Raw genomic sequence first — 15,681 nt, 5'->3', positions numbered from 1 at the left:
TTTTTAAATTTTTAAAAATTCTTTTAGTATGGTTGATAGACATTATTCTGTCAATTTTTGCTGTGTAGTACAGTGACCCAGCTGTGCATATATATACATGTTTTCACATTATCCTCCATCATGTTCCATCACAAGTGATCAGATATAGCTCCCTGGGCTATACAGCCTTCTGGGTCACTTCTTAGAAGCTGCTTCCTTTGGGAGCTTGGGGCCCAGCTTGGCCGCTGAGCAGGGACGAGGCCCTGGTCACTCATGAGCTCCTGCCTGACCCCAGTGTCTTTGCCTTGCAGAGGTGACCCGTTACTACCTGTACTGCAGTCAGAGCGGAAGCAGCCCCTTCCAGCAGGTATGGCCCAGCCCACCCAGCCTCTTTGGGGGTCAGCTCACTCCCTCTTGACCCCAAGCCCCAGCACTGACCAGTAAGGTGGAGGTGGCTAGGTGTTCTTTGCTTCATCATGGTCCTTGGCAGGGGCGGTGCCAGGGAGCTGGTTACCATGCTGTGGGTCTGGGTGGGGCCCAAGACTGCATGTCTCACGAGCTCCCAGGCAAGGCTGTCCCTCTAGGACACTGCGTAGCAAGAAGTAAGGAGACAGTGCAGCTCTCCGGCAGCCTGAAGACTGCGGGGACTTCCTGCAAGCAGGAAGGACTGTAATCGGGGCTGTCACGGCAGCTGCATTTGAGCGGGTGCGGGGAGCTGCTTGGAAGCACATGCTGTGGGAGTGCCTGGGAATCGAACCTCACGCGGGACCGCGGTCTCTCCTGGCCCAGGCACTGACGGTCTTCCAGCGCTCGCTGACCAGCATGCAGATCCAGGTTGCAGGCCTGCTGCAGTTTGCAGTGCCCCTCTTCCCCACGGCAGAGGTAAGGCAGCCACTTCCCACGGGCCAGGACGTCAGGGACCAGGCTGTGGAAAGAGAAAGCCTTCCTTCCCTCGGCAGTCTAGCCCCTTCCTTTGGCTTTAAAGGCCTCTTTGCACAGCTGCTGTTGGCCCATTTTATCCACAAGCCCTCCCCATCCCAGCGCTCATTCTCTGCCTCTCTGTCTGCGTGTTTGCGTCTCTCTTCCTGCTTCAGAAAGATCTGCTTGGAATCCAGCTCCTGTTGAACTCATCTGAGTCCAGCCTCCACCAGCTGACTGCCATGTTGGATTGCCGGGGGCTGCACAAGGTGCTGGGGTGGCCCTAAGGGGCGGGTGGGTGGGGTCACCCCAGCAGGCTACATCTTCCCAGGGAGAAGCCAGCAAAGGCTAGGAGAGTGATTGTCTGGGCTCCCTCCAGGCTTGGGGAGTGGGGAGGAAGCTGGGCACTGGCTTCTAGATTCTCTCCAGTAGCTGAGCCCGGGAGACTCAGGAAAGGGTACCAGGGGGTGGGGGTGAGAGACTTGGATCACTTTACCTCTAGAGCACTGGGGGGGCCCGAGCTATGTGAGGGAGGTGGCTCCCTGGTGTCCAGACTCCCAGCCATCTGGTCAACCCATCCAACTCCCTGGGTTGCAAGTGGACCTCCCATCTCATTGCCAGGGTCATCTCTAGGAACTTGGGATATCAGACATTAATGCAGAGAACACACTGGGAGTATGTGGGGAGCCCCTGTCCCCTGAAGCAGTGAGCCAGTGTATGTCAACAGCATTCACCTCCCATGTGGCTTTCAAGTGAAGAGTCATAATATTGATCATGACGGCCAGTTACTGAGCACCCGGTTCTGTGTTCAGCCTTGTTCTGTGAACTGTGCATCTGATATGTCACTTAGTCCTCACAGTTATACTGGGAAATACATGCTGTTTCATGGGAAATTTTATAGATAAGCAACGTGTATGTGTGTGTTGATAGATGGATAGATGTATTTATCTATAGATCTATAAGGTAGCTTACTGAAGATTCCAGAGCCGTCAAGTCAAGTGCTTGGGTTTCGGGCCCTGGCAGTCTGACTTCAGAGCTGGGGACATGGGAGTCACCCCCGTATCCTCCCTCCCCCTCCACATCCAAGCCCTCAGCCAGTGCTTACACTCAGACTCCCCCATATATCCTGCTCCATCCTCTCTTCTCACCCTACACAACTCCTACCTTGGTCCACCTGCCATGCTGTGCCCCCGGGTGATGGCCATGGCCTCCTAACTCGTCCCCACTTTCGCCTGCCCCCTCATCTTTCATGCACGGCATCCAGAGCAGTCTTTTTAAAGACAAATTGCGTACAGCAGAAATTATCACAGCCTTGTCAATTAACTATACTTCAACAAAACTTTAAAAATAAGTGAAAAAATAAAATAAAAACCCATGTAAAGCTTACTGGGGAGTTCCCGTCGTGGCTCAGTGGTTAACGAATCCGACTAGGAACCATGAGGTTACGGGTTCGATCCCTGGCCTTGCTGAGTGGGTTGGGGACCCGGCGTTGCCGTGAGCTGTGATGCAGGTCGCAGATGCGGCTCAGATCCCACATTGCTGTGGCTCTGGCGTAGGCCGGTGGTTGTGGCTCCGATTGGACCCCTAGCCTGGGAATCTCCATATGCCACAGGAGCGGCCCTAGAAATGGCAAAAAAAAAAAAAAAAAAAAAAAGACTTATTGGCAGGGCTGTTAAACTTTTCAAATAATGAAACACAAACATAAAGATGAATTGCCTCCCATCCCTTTCATCCCCAAACCCTCCCGTATCTTCCTGTCACCTTGGGTTGAATTCAGACTCCTTGCCTGCCCTTCGAGGCCCAGCCTGCCCATCTCACCCGCCTCCTCTGGCCGCCTCTCTGTCCTGAACACGCCGAGTTTGTCCCCTCTGCCTCAGCTGCTCAAGGCTCTCGCCACTCCTTGCCATCCTGGTCCCAGATGAAATGCCCCCTGTCGCCTGTCGGCCCCACCCGGCAAGCTCATCTGTCCTATTCAGAGCCCACACAGTAGGTGTCCACCACATTCTCGTAGAGTGAACCCACGAAGCCCCATGGCATTGGGGTCCCCTACATGGACCCTTAGTGACTCGACAAGGTGCTTGGGATGGGGGAGGGGACGAGAGCCCAGGTCCAGGCTGGGAGTGGGGGGGGGGCTTCCAAAGACAGCCCCCCCACCCCAAGGGCACGTCCCTCTTCTTCTGCCAGGACTACCTGGACGCCCTCGCTGGCATCTGCTATGATGGCCTCGAGGGCCTGCTCTTCCTCGGCCTCTTCTCCCTCCTGGCCGCCCTGGCCTTCTCCACCATGATCTGCATAGCACCGCGGGCCTGGAAGCACTTTGCCACCAGGTGGGCTGCTGGGGTGCAGGTGCGGGGGGGAGTTCCTGGAGGAGCGGGCAGGAGGCTCTGAGCCAAGAGCTGATAATCTGGGATGGAGAAGGGCGGCGGGGGGCCTGGGCCATCAGCCCCAACAGGCTGGCTGGATTTCTGCAGAAGCAGCCCTGACAGTCCAGACAGACCTTGGCCCCGAAAAAGAGGTTGGAGAGAGTCAGGGCAGGAGCAGGGCCAAGGATGGTGATGGAGTCATGCTGCAGCCTGGCATCCTTTGCTGTCCTCTCTTTCTGGCATGAGATGATGAGGAGAGCTTTTGGGACTGGGAGGGGTGCCCTCAGTATACCAGAAGGGTAGATGGTAGCTCTGTTACCAGGGCACCTAGAGTCTCATTGAGGAGACAGACGCTGGTGCCTTGACTAGACCAGACAGGGAGGCAGGGTGGGGAGCCTGCATGTGATCGGCCTGGCGAGCTGCGTGGAGGAGGTGGTCGTGCGGTTGGGAGTGCAGCAGAGTGAGCTGTGACAGGCAGGGCTGCGGACCATGTTTTCAAGGAACCTCGAGGAGACACCTGTAGCCAGAGGGAGAGTCCTGGGGGCAACGATTGGGAAGTGAGCCAGGACCACCCCACTGCCTAGAGCACCCCCACCCCACCCCTCACGGCCAGCCCCATCCTCCGTGTCATTCTAGGGACAGAGACTACGACGACATTGACGACGACGACCCCTTCAACCCCCAGGCCCGGCGCATCGCTGCCCACAACCCCTCCCGGGGGCAGCTGCGCAGCTTCTGCAGCTACAGCAGCGGCCTGGGCAGCCAGACCAGCCTGCAGCCCCCGGCCCAGACCATCTCCAACGCCCCCGTCTCGGAGTACATGTACGGCATGGCTCCCCAGGTGGCACCCCCCCAACCCCTCCCCGACACATCAGGCTGGGGCGGCCTCGCTTTCCCTCCCTAGTCCTGAGGAGCTGGATCTGCAGGCAGCATGACTGGTCCAGAGAGCCAGGCGGGGAGGAAGAAATCCAAGCCTAGCGGGGTCCCCTGGCCGCAGTGGCGGGACGCCTGGCAGGACACCCCCCCCCCCGGGAACATCTAGGGCTGGAGGAAGATCCATGGGGCAGATCGAAGGCCTGAGAAGCTGCATTTCTCCCAGCTGCACAGCTGCTGGCCCCATCACCCCATCTGCTGCCTCTCCCTTGGGCCCCCGGGAGTGCCCCCGCCCCAGCTCACTGCCCACACTCCCTCCCTGCTCTCTTCCGTGGGTTTTCATCCCCCACTCTCATCTGCACACCCTGGGGACCCTCCTGTAGAAATCTGAGCCCCCCCACACCCACCCTGCCCTCCCTCTTGGCCCCGCAGGAACCAAGCCGTGCTCTTTGGTGGGAATCCACGCTACGAGAACGTGCCGCTTATCGGAAGAGGCTCCCCTCCGCCCACGGTAACCTGGGTACCCTGGGCTCCTGAGGCAAAGGCACTGCCCTTTGGGGGGCGGGGGGGGCATAATTAAAGAGAAAAACCTCTCCTGTGGACCCAGTGAACCCTCCCCCTGCCCCCAGTAGAGGTGGGAAAGAATGAAAACAAGTTTTGTTACTGAGTAAACCTTAAGCCAGACTGCCCCGCACATGGCTGGCCATCAGCTAAGGAGACTACACAGCCAGGCAGATACACCGCACTGCGTACCTGTTCTCGTGGTAAAGGATACCCATCCTCAAGAAAAAACTCAGCAGCGCCATTTGTCACACTGGTAATGGGGGGCGGCCATCAAGGTGGCTAAGTGCCACCGAAATGGGACAGTTTTCTTTGATGCTACCCTTTCAGAGGTTCCCAGACGAAAATATTTGGATTTAAAACTGCCCAGAGGCATTCCCATTGTGGCTCAGTGGTAACGAACCCATCAAGGTCATGGGTTCGATCCCTGGCCTCGTTCAGTGGGTTAAGGATCCCACATTGCCATGAGCTGTGGTGTAGGTCACAGACATGGCTCAGATCCTTCGTTGCTGTGGCTGTGGCGTGTGTTGGCAACTGTAGCTCCGATTCGACCCCTGGCCTGGTACCTTCCACATGCTGCAGGTGCAGCCCTGAAAAAAAGAAAAAAAACCGCCTAGAGCTTTCACTGGCCTTTCAAAAGGTTTATATACATCTCCAAGGGGCAGAGAAGTCATTTGTAAGTTTTCTAAGGAACATACTGTTCTAAGAAGCATTTCTCTCCCTTCTTTGCACCAGGGAAGTCTTTTCTTTGTAGATTTGTTTGCCTTGACACCCTGGGCTGGAGGGTGGGGGGCCCTGTGGAGGCAGGTGAGAGAAGGCTAATGAGCAGACCCGCCCCGTCCTAACCCCACCCAGCTCCTGCGTCCCCAGGGCTGCACCCACACGGGCTCCCCTCCCGCTGCAGTCAGGGGACCTAGACGCAGCATCAGGGTGAGAGCCTGCGGTGTGAGGGGTGGGTGGGCTGCCCCCTGCAGAAGTATGAGGGTCGAAAGACCGCTTCAAAGAGAGACAGTTAAGGTTCAGAAATGTAGAGTCTAGTGCCAAGTGCCCAGGGCAAATGCCAGCTCCTGGCTTATGAGCTCTGTGACCTTGGACAAGTACTTCACGACTCTGTGCCTCAGTTTTCCCGTCTGTAGAACGCGGGTGTAACCACACCTCGAGGGAGGTCTGAGCACTGGGGGAATTGGGCCTTATGAAAACGTATTTGTGTAGACACAGTAAGGGCTCCAAGAGTGAGCCGCTTAGTATTTCACCCCTTCCTCCTGTCCTCCCACCCCACCTCCTCTGCAAAGGCGTGGTGAGTATAAGAAAAAGGGGGTGGGATCCAAGACGGGATCAGAAGTCTGCCACAGGGGTGGGCAGAAGAGGTGTTTTTTTTTTTTTTTTTTGGACGCCCTGCAGCATTTGGAATCCTGGGCCAGGGATCAGATCTGAGCTACAGTTGTAACCTACACTGCAGCTATAGCATCACAGGATCCTTTAACCCACTGTGGGGGGCCAGGGATCGAACCTGCATCCTGGTGCTACAGAGACACCACAGTTCCCATTATGCTACAGCCGGAACTTTTTAGACACAAGAGTTCCTGAGCTAAGTGTCTGTGGGAAGCGGGGCTCCTGCCTTGACTGGGCGGATCGAGGGGTTTCTGCTGCCCAACCCTGGTAGTTTGAAAGGAGCCTCCAGTTGGTGAACTAGGAGCCCTGGAGATGCCAAGATGTGGGACCCAGGACATAGATCTGGGCCCTGAGAACTGGGAAGTTCACGTGCGCTCAGGGCTTCCAGCAAGTGTTCTTGGTGAAAATGATAGTGGTGGCCCCAGGAATGAGAGGTGGGGATCCAGAGCCTGGCTTCAGGAAATGGACAGTCTGCAGGGGGGAAACTAGAGAAAACTGTTGTATTAAGTGCCAGGCGATGCTTTGGGACTGAGAGGAAGGGAACTATTCCTTTGGGGTCTGAGGAGGTGACATGTGAGCCTTACCTTGGAGCTCTGGGTCTCACGCAGGGGCGAGTTTGCTCCCCCTGGGAACCTCTGGTCTGCGTCTGTGACCTACACCATGCCGGATCCTTAATCCACTGAGCAAGGCCAGGGATCGAACCCGCGTCTTCATGGATACTAGTCAGATTTGTTACCACTGCGCCACAATGGGAACTCCTGGAGGCATCTTTGGTTGTCAGAACTAGGGATAGTTGCTACTGGCATCTAGTAGGTGGAAGCCAGGGTGCTACTGAGCACAGCTCAGCCCCCACCCGCAGGATAAACGGCCCCATACATCTGCAGTGTGGTACCCGGACCCACCTGCCATCTCTCCCTTGCTGTTTTTGCCCAGGAAACCTCTCTGCTGTCCTTTGGCAAAGAGCACTGGAGCCAGGCCCGGGGGCCTCAAGCCGGGAGAGCGGCTGGTCCCAGCCTGCTTCCAGACTTTTCACCTTTTAAACCCCAAGCTGGCTTCTCTCTAACAGAGAAGCCTTTTGGGTTCCTTGTTCCAGCTGCTGTGGCTCCAGGAGTGCAGCTTGATTTTAATATTAATCTCAGTACAACATAATTAGGGGAGAGCCACCACTGTGAAAAAAATGAATGGCTCGAGGGACAGGGATGCCAAATAAAAATGCATTCCGGATTATCTTCTGTTTGGAAAGATTCGGGCCGCTCTCCCTGCTGCCGTTAGCAGGGATGATCAAGAACTGACCTTATTTGCAAGGTTCAAGGACAGAATAAACCTCCCCCGCCCCCCATAATTGAGACCTGCCCAGAAACTCGAATTGCTTTGGCAGAGTTGACGTCCCCCTGCCCCCAGGAAGACCCCTGCCCCCCACCCTCCTACCATGCCAGGGGCATGAGGAGACATCTCAGGCTGCTGACCAAGGAAGCCACAGCGTGGAGGGTGCAGATGTGCGCCCTAATGTAGAGCACACAGCTGGCCTCTCCCCACTCTCCCCCCCTTGCACCTGCTCTAAATATCATGCATCAGGCGTGTTTGACGTATGGCTAAATCCCTCCCCGCCAGCTCCATCTCTGGGACAGACTTGAGCCTTCACTCTGGCGGGTCATGGCAAGGTAATCAGAACATACAGCCAGTCCCCTTGGCTAGGAACATGTCTCCCCTTAGCTCTGGTTTCTAGGACTTGCTCCTGTCCTGCCAGGCACCATCTCCTAGACCTGATAGACCAAAATGAGCTGGGCAGTTGTTTCAGAATACCCATCCAGGCACTCCAGACGCAGCCCGGGTGATCGTCGTCCTCAAGCGGGTCCAGGAAATACTGCTTCTAGGAGGAAGGTCTCCCCTTGAGCCTGCATCAGAAGCACCTGGAGAGGCGTTCCCGTCGTGGCTCAGCAGTAACAAACCCGGCTAGCATCCAGGAGGACGTGGGTTCATCCCTGGCCTCGCTTAGTGGGTTAAGGATCTGGTGTTGGCATGAGTTGTGGTGTAGGTTGCAGACGCAGCTTGGATCCTGAGTTGCTGTGGTTGTGGTGTAGGCCAGCAGCTGCAGATCTGATTCGACCCCTGACCTGGGAACTTCCATATGCCGCAGGTGCAGCCCTAAAAAAAAAGACAGGCGAGTGAGACCTGGGTATCAGGATGCTTTTAGACTCTCCTCCCCCAACACACACACACACCCCGTGTCTCTAATGCACAGCGGGTTTGAGAGCCACTGTGTTAGGGGTCTGTCCTGCTTTACATTACTCCGCCCTTTCAGTGTAAAAGCTGAGTGCTCAGAGGTCCATTGTGCAGGTAGGGAAACTGAGGCTTGGGGAGATTGGAGAAGCTCAGCCAAGGTCATGGACAAGTATGGCACACAGCTGGATTTGAACCTGGCACTGAGTCAGTGGGCCTGTGCCCACAGCCTGCTCATTAGGTGGGCTCCGAAGTGCATTAGGGGGGCTGGTAGATGTGAACATCTTGAGTTGAAGGCTGGGAACCAGATGTTCTGACGGCCCCAGGGCAGGAAGCATCGGCAGACAGGAAGCCTCCCCGGGCCACTCTAGTATCCTTTGTTCCTTGCGATGCTTTGTCTTTGAAACTCCATGGCTGGCCCAGCTCACGCTCCTTCAGAAATTCTCAGCATTTTTGCTAGTACAGTGTCTGGGTTAACAGGTGGCGTGGTGATACCCTGTTCTGACTGTCCCCTCCCCTCTGTCCCACAGTACTCTCCCAGCATGAGGGCCACCTACCTGTCGGTGGCAGATGGACAGCTGAGACACTATGGGAGCGAGTTTCCAGCCTAACACTTCCAGGAGTTCCTGCCTCCTTGATCCGTTCTGGTTTTTAACTCATGCACATGTTAAAAAGCTGCGTTTCTTTAATAGAAACCAAAGCCACCTGGAGGCTGCACGCCTGCAGGATTACAAGGCTTCTGCTGGCGCACAAGAGCAGCTGAGATTCAGGGAGAATCGGCCCGGGGTTGGCTGATTCCCAGGCATTCAGAAGACCCATGACTTGGACTTTGGACTTGGACTTGGCCTCCTGTTCACACCAGAAATGCCCCCCCGCCCCTGCCCCCGGTGCTTGGCCCTCCCTGACCTGGGAGCCTGGTTCAGTTCACCCGTATGTCCCATGTGGGGAGTGGCAGTGAGGAGGGACCAGATCAGGCTCGAGGATCCCATTGCCAAGACTGTGCCTCCTGCTGGCACAGCCAGAAGCTCAGGTGACCACTCTGAATCCCCACTCTCCTCCTGGCTACATGGATGGGTGGCATTTCCCTGCAGGTAAAGGCTTATCAGGAGATGCTTTTAAAGAGGGTGACTTTCCTGATGAGACCAGCCTCTGTCCAAAGCAGTCTCCTGGGCCACCCAGGGAAGGCCCTGGAGGGCTCTGCACAGGAGACTGGTGGCTCTGAGCTGGGGGACCACAGTCTCGTGCCTGGTGGACTTCCAGGTAGTGGGCCCATCTTTCTGTAGCCTTCTGTGGCCTCACCTCCACTCCTGAAGCGCTGCTAGGAGTTGGCTCACCATGGATAGGGACGGTCTCAGGTATTCACAGACACTTTGAAGCGATGTTAACTCTTTTTTTTTTTTTTTTGCCAGTGTTTTAAAGATTTTAATTATCCAAAGAATTGAAACTCACAGCACCTCCAGTTTTTACAACAGATGTGGGTTCTTCTGTTCCACCCCATTTGTCTCCCATTACTTTGCGGATTTTGCTGACAGTGGCCAGTTCTTTACCGATCGAAGGGGGATTTTTAAACAAAATAAAGATCAGCGAGACATCCTGTCCCAAGCAGCCGATTGATGGGGATGATGTGGGTTCATCCCACTCGGTGGGAGGCATTTTAAGAGAATAAAGTCTCTAAGAGGGAAAACTGAGCGTGAACAGAGACTGATCCAGGAATACTGTATGCAGAGGTCAGCTCTCTCTCCCTTTTGTCTTCAGGCAAGTTTGTCACAAAAGGTTTTAGCAAAAAGGGGCGACTGTGACCTGATGTGTCCTCCCTGCCTCTCCCACCATCCTGTCCCCACCCCATTGTCCCCAGCCCCTGAGCTGCACCTGCTGGGTGAGAAGGAGCTTGTGGACCAGGAGAAACTAATGACCCACCATCCTTTCTGCTGAGGATCCAGGGTTTGGGTCTTTGGTGCTTTTCCAACCTCCTGCCAACAAAGAGCGCATGAGCTGGGAGCCCCCACGGCCTGGCACGCCAAAGCAGGGATGCGGGGGAGCCTGGCCTTGGACAGGGGCTCCATTTCTAGTTTGGAGGAGCTGCCTTCCCATCAAAACACTGACAGCCAAGTGGTCCTCAGCCCCCAGCCAAGCCTCCAGGACAGCGGGGCCAGGGGGCCACCAGGACTGTCCCCCATTCACCTGTACATACACGTACCGTGAACCCACCTTCGTGAGGCCGTGTCTCATGCAGATGACATCGAGGTGTGGCTTCTTAACCTTCGCTGTTGACGACTAGAGTTGTTTTTAATGCATGTACACTAAACTAGACTCCCTTGGGTGGTCCCTGAAGGAGGGGCGTGGGCACACCTCCGCCTGATACAGGTGTGCGCTCACCTGGGGGAGAAATAAACCACTTGTACTAAAATGCACAGTCTCCAACTTCCTCAGCTCTGGGAGTGACGAGGGTACCTAAAGGTCCCTTCCAGCTGCGGGGGGGAGTGTGGGGAGGGCTTCAGAGCAGCTTTCGGGGTGGAGGATTGAAAGACGAGGCTATTGAGTGCATGTCGCAGGGCCTCTCTCATGGCCTGACTGCTCTTTCCAACGAAGGACAGGCCTCTCTGCCTGAGTCGCCAGAGTTCCCCCTAAAAGTCGTTGCTTCCCCCGCCCCCCGCCCCGCCCAGTTTTATTGAATTTAGTTGATTTACAATGCTGCATTAATTTCGGCTATGCACCAGCGTGATTCGGTTATACTCATACCCATTCTTTTGCAGATTCCTTTCTCATACAGGTTCTCAGAATACTGAGAGTTCCCCGTGCTATATACACATCGTTCCGTACACAGCGATGTGCACATGCCAATCCCAGACTCCCAGTCCATCCCTCCCCGCTCCCTTCCCGCTTTGGGAACCATAAGTTTGTTTTCGAAGTCTGTTCTGAATCTGTTTTGTAAATAAGTTCATTTGTATCCTTACTTAAGGATTATTGCTTTTAAGGTTGCTGATAATGAGTGACATTTATTGAGTATCTCCGAGGTAGTGTCCCAATGCACCGTTTAACTGTTAAACGTCCTGATGACCCTGATGGGTCATTCATTTTGTAAATAAAAGAACAGAGGAGTTCCCTTCGTGGCGCAGTGGAAACGAATCCGACTAGGAACGATGAGGTGGCAGGTTTGATCCCTGGCCTCGCTCAGTGGGTTAAGGATCCAGTGTGGCCGTGAGCTGCGGTGGAGATCGCAGACGCCGCTCGGATCTGGCGTGGCTGTGGCTGTGGCATAAGCTGGCAGCTACAGCTCCGACTGGACCCCTAGCCTGGGAACCTCCCTATGCCGCAGGTGCAGCCCTAAAAAGCAAAAAGAAAAGAACAGAGGGGCAGAGACTAGGGACTTAGTAGAAGCAAGTGTCAGAGCTAGGAGTGTGTAACTCACAGGCCAGGCTGGACATCTCTGGGCAATGACGTGGGTTTGGGGCAGAGGTCACGTGACGGGCTACCTCCCCAGCTGTGCAGAGGGTCCTTGCTGCATTCCCTTCCTAAACTCCTCACCTCCACAGGATGCCCCTTGGGGCACCCTTCAGGCTTTTTGTTTGCAGCGACTCATTTGTCCTGTGAATAACGGAGCCAGCCTGGGAGGGACCCCGCGTGGTCCTGAGCTACTGTCGACTCTTCCGTGCAGCAGCTGTGCTCCTGGAGTCAAGAGTGTTTTTAAGGAGCTTCCTGAAGTGGACGGCCTACGCATCCTCTGAGAGCACTTGAGAGATGCAAAGGGCTCTGGCGGCAGGCCATGCAGGCTCAGACCGGCGCATCCATCACAAGGCCTCTCTTGATTGGAAATGTTCTCCCCTCTCCACTCACAGAACAGCCTCCTTCCTCCCTCATCTCAGGATACCAGGACCAGCGGGGATAAGGCTTGGAGCAGTGGAGAAGCTTCTTTTCTATAACTTAACTGATTTTAAAAGTAAATGCAGGCGTTCCCATCGTATCTCAGTGGTTAGCGAATCCAACTAGGCCCCGTGAGGTTGTGGGTTCGATCCCTGGCCTTGCTCAGTGGGTTAAGGATCCAGCGTTGCCGTGAGCTGTGGTGTAGGTCACAGACACGGCTCGGATCCTGTGTTGCTGTGACTCTGGCGTAGGCCGGTGGTTACAGCTCCAGTTAGACCCCTAGCCTGGGAACCTCCATATGCCATGGGCGTGGCCCTAGAATAGACAAAAAAAGAAAAGAAAAAAAAGTAAATGCAGAGTTCCCGCCTGTGGCTCAGCAGATTAAGAATCTGACTCATATCCATGAAGATGCAGATTCCATCCATGGCCTCACTCAGTAAGTTAAGGATCTGGCTTTGCCAAAAGCTGCAGATGGGGCTCAGATCTGGCATTGCTGTGGCAGTGGTGTAGGCCGGCAGCTACAGCTCTGATTCAACCACTAACCTGGGAATTTCCATATGCTGTGGGTGTGGCCATTAAAAAAAAAAAAAAAGTAGGAGTTCCCGTTGTGGTGCAAAGGAAACGAATCTGACTAGAATTCGTGAGGTTTCGGACTTGATCCCTGACCTCACTCAGTGGGTTAAGGATCCGGCATTGCCATGAGCTGTGGTGTAGGTCACAGATGTAGCTTGGATCCTGTGTTGCTGTGGCTATAGTGTAGGCTGGCAGTTGTAGCTCTGACTCGCCCCCTGGTCTGGGAACTTCCATATGCCATAGGTGCAGCCCTAAAAAGCAAAAAAAAAAAAAAAAGGTAAACACATCTCAGAGTTAATGCTGTATAACAGGATCAGTGGTGTCTCTGGAGAGCTGGGACACAGGTTCGATCCCCAGCCTAGCACAGTGGGTTAAGGATCCAATATTGCTGTGGTATAGGTGGCAACTGTGGCTCAAATCTGATCTCGAGAACTCTATATGCCATGAGAACTCTGTGGCCAAAAAAGAAAACATTAAAAAAAATAAAAGAGAATGCATCTCAACACCCAAATGAGATTTGCCTTGGAAGCTTTCATCGTGGGTCTTCCATGGGACCTGAACTGCAGGCAGGCCTTGCATGAAATAGGAAGGGGCCACGTGGGACGCACAGACTCAAGGGTGGTGTCCATCACCGCATGTGTCACCCCCCTCTCCTGTCTCAGCCTGTGATGGAGTGGGTGGGCCTCCCATCACCATGACCGTCTTCCACCTGCCTGCTCGTCAGCTCAGCATGCCTGTCCTCTCTTCTCAGCCCTGACTCTAGCCCCAAGAACCTACTATTAGAAAGTCATGAACTCCATGGAGTTCCCTGGTGGCACAGTGGGTTAAGGATCTGGCATTGTCCCTGCTGTGGCTCTGATTGCTGCTGTGGTGCATGTTCGGTCCCTGGCCTGGGAACTTCTGCATGCCAGGGTGTGGCCAAAAAAATAATAATAATGATAGAGAGCAGTGAATGCCATCAGGCCCCTGTGTAGATGGAGCCCATGCCAGGAACAGGCGTTTGAGGCTGTCATTCACACGTCTCCCTATGGAGCAGCTAACAGAGCGTGAAATGCTGCTGCAAATAATAGCATGGAGGCTCTTCAAAAAATTACAAATGAGTTCTATTAAGTAAACAGAATGATCATATCACCCAGCAATTCCACTTCCCAAAAGAAGTGAATTGAAGAAAGCATCATCTCAATATCAGTACCCCCTGTTCTTAGCAGCATTAGTCACAATAATAAAAAGAGGAATCAACCTTAGTGTCCATCAGTGGATGAACGGATAAACCAAGTGTACTCTAGCCATACAATGGAACACTATTCAGTCTCAAAAAGGAAGACAATCCTGACACGTGCCACAACATGGTTGAACCTTGAAGACATGATGCTCGGTGAAACAAGCTGGTATTTCACTGTTTGACACAACCAAACAAATACTGTGTGATTCCACTTCTGCAAGGTATTTAGAGTAGTGAAAGAGACAGAATGTAGGACTGTGCGCTCCATGAGCTAGGGGAGGGCGAATGGGCATGCTCGTTCAATGGGTATAGAGTTTCAGATTTGCAAAATGAGAAGAGCCTCTGGAGATGGATGGTGGTGATGCGTGCATAACAATATGTATGAACCATACACTTTAGTTAAGGTGGTAGGCTTTACATTATGAGTCCTTGACCACAGTTTTGGTTAAATGGAAAATTAAAAGAACAGCAGTGCAATGGATTGTGGACTTGTCTTGGGGACATCCAGGACCAGCGGCAGCACTCAGCAAAGATTTTCAGTTGCCAATCCTGCGGCGACTGAGCAGAGATCTGAGCGGCACTGCAGTATTTTCGACTGGACCCATGTGCATGCTTCTAATTATAGGAGCTATTGCTGGCGTCCCAGGGTAGCTGAGGCGGGCCTGCCCATGGGTGCTGCCTGTGTTGCCGGTGAACAGAGCCACCCTTTGGCCCTTGGCAGTGTGCAGGCTTTCTGAGTGACGGGGGGAGGGGAGCCTGTAATAAATCACTGCAATAATATGAGAAGGGAGGCTTCGGTTTGCCTTTCAACTTTTCCCATTTCCCCCTTTTGTACCCACAGCCCCACCCAGGGTATAACGGGTGTGCAGAGGGCCTCAGCTTCCCAAAGCAGGGTGGGACTGGCGGAGGGGCGCCTATAATTGCAGTCAAAACCAGCCAGCACTCCAAGGCGGAGCTGATCTGTTTCTGGGTCTGATTCCACCTGTGACCACAAAGAGCGGGTTCCGCAAGGCTTTCAGACAATCCTGCACCCAGCCCCAATCAATCCCCTCAGCATCCACCCAAGGGAGTCCTTGGCCCAGAGGAACTGGTGGTGGGAGCAGAGGGGGTAGTTGGTGGCAGTAGTCACTTCTGGGCTTGCTTTTGGTTAGTGTGGCTGAGCAAAGTGCCATCTCTGCCCAGCAGTGGTGAAAACTCATTTATGGAGAAGTTGGGGAGCCTGAGGGAGGAAATGTTTGCTTTCTCCCTGTACTTTCACGGCTCCAACCCCCGCCCCTGGAAGCTGGCCAGATGCTTTAGACTGCCTCCCAGAGCCCCCACAAACTGGCCCCAGCTGACCTTTGCAAATTCCTCTCTCATTGTCCCCCTGCAGGGACTCCTGTCCCGCAAGATGCCTTTCTCCCATGACAACCACCATTCCTTGCTCACATTACGCCCTTAGCTCAGCATCTGGAATCCTCTCCCAGCCTCTCTCTCCTGCAACTTATAACTATTTTTCGAGGCTCAGTTCCAACCTCAAATCCCAATTCCTGGATGATTCATAGTCCACCCCAGTCCAAATCTCCAGCACCCATCCCTGAACTCTGGCTAGTTCCTGCCCTAGGCTGCACAGAGCTGCCTTCCTTCAGGCGCCAGCTCTGTGGTCGGCTGGAGCCTGGGCACTGTGCCAGGTCAGCTCAGCTGGTCCTCCCAGTTATCCTAAGTACTGCCACTGTCCCC

General features: G+C 54.3%; 2 protein-coding genes across 15 annotated transcripts in view; one reads left to right on the top strand and one right to left on the bottom strand.

Moving 5' to 3' along the window:
* The window catches only part of TTYH2 (tweety family member 2), a 46,104-nt gene extending 35,391 nt beyond the window's left edge, over positions 1-10,713 (top strand). For all 14 annotated transcript variants that reach the window (XM_013980791.3, XM_021066687.2, XM_084983721.1 and 11 more), the window contains 7 exons: positions 291-346; positions 769-861; positions 1,074-1,166; positions 3,082-3,224; positions 3,897-4,082; positions 4,566-4,644; positions 8,837-10,713. In XM_013980791.3, the coding sequence (XP_013836245.3) occupies positions 291-346; positions 769-861; positions 1,074-1,166; positions 3,082-3,224; positions 3,897-4,082; positions 4,566-4,644; positions 8,837-8,917 (731 nt within the window). In that variant the 3' untranslated portion in view covers positions 8,918-10,713. The remainder of the gene's footprint in view (positions 1-290; positions 347-768; positions 862-1,073; positions 1,167-3,081; positions 3,225-3,896; positions 4,083-4,565; positions 4,645-8,836) is intronic.
* LOC102158693 (CMRF35-like molecule 1) overlaps positions 1-15,681 on the bottom strand; it is a 437,861-nt gene that overhangs the window by 90,563 nt on the left and 331,617 nt on the right. The gene's annotated exons all lie outside the window — the stretch shown is intronic.

The sequence above is a fragment of the Sus scrofa genome, chromosome 12 (assembly GCF_054392235.1).
Source record: "Sus scrofa isolate SSC_HxYL_T2T_F1_AM1 chromosome 12, Sscrofa_HxYL_maternal_Yorkshire_Landrace_v2.0, whole genome shotgun sequence".
Classification (NCBI taxonomy): domain Eukaryota; kingdom Metazoa; phylum Chordata; class Mammalia; order Artiodactyla; family Suidae; genus Sus; species Sus scrofa.
The sequence above is the reverse complement of the archived record's forward strand: the minus strand, read 5'-3'. Positions and strand labels throughout refer to the sequence as shown.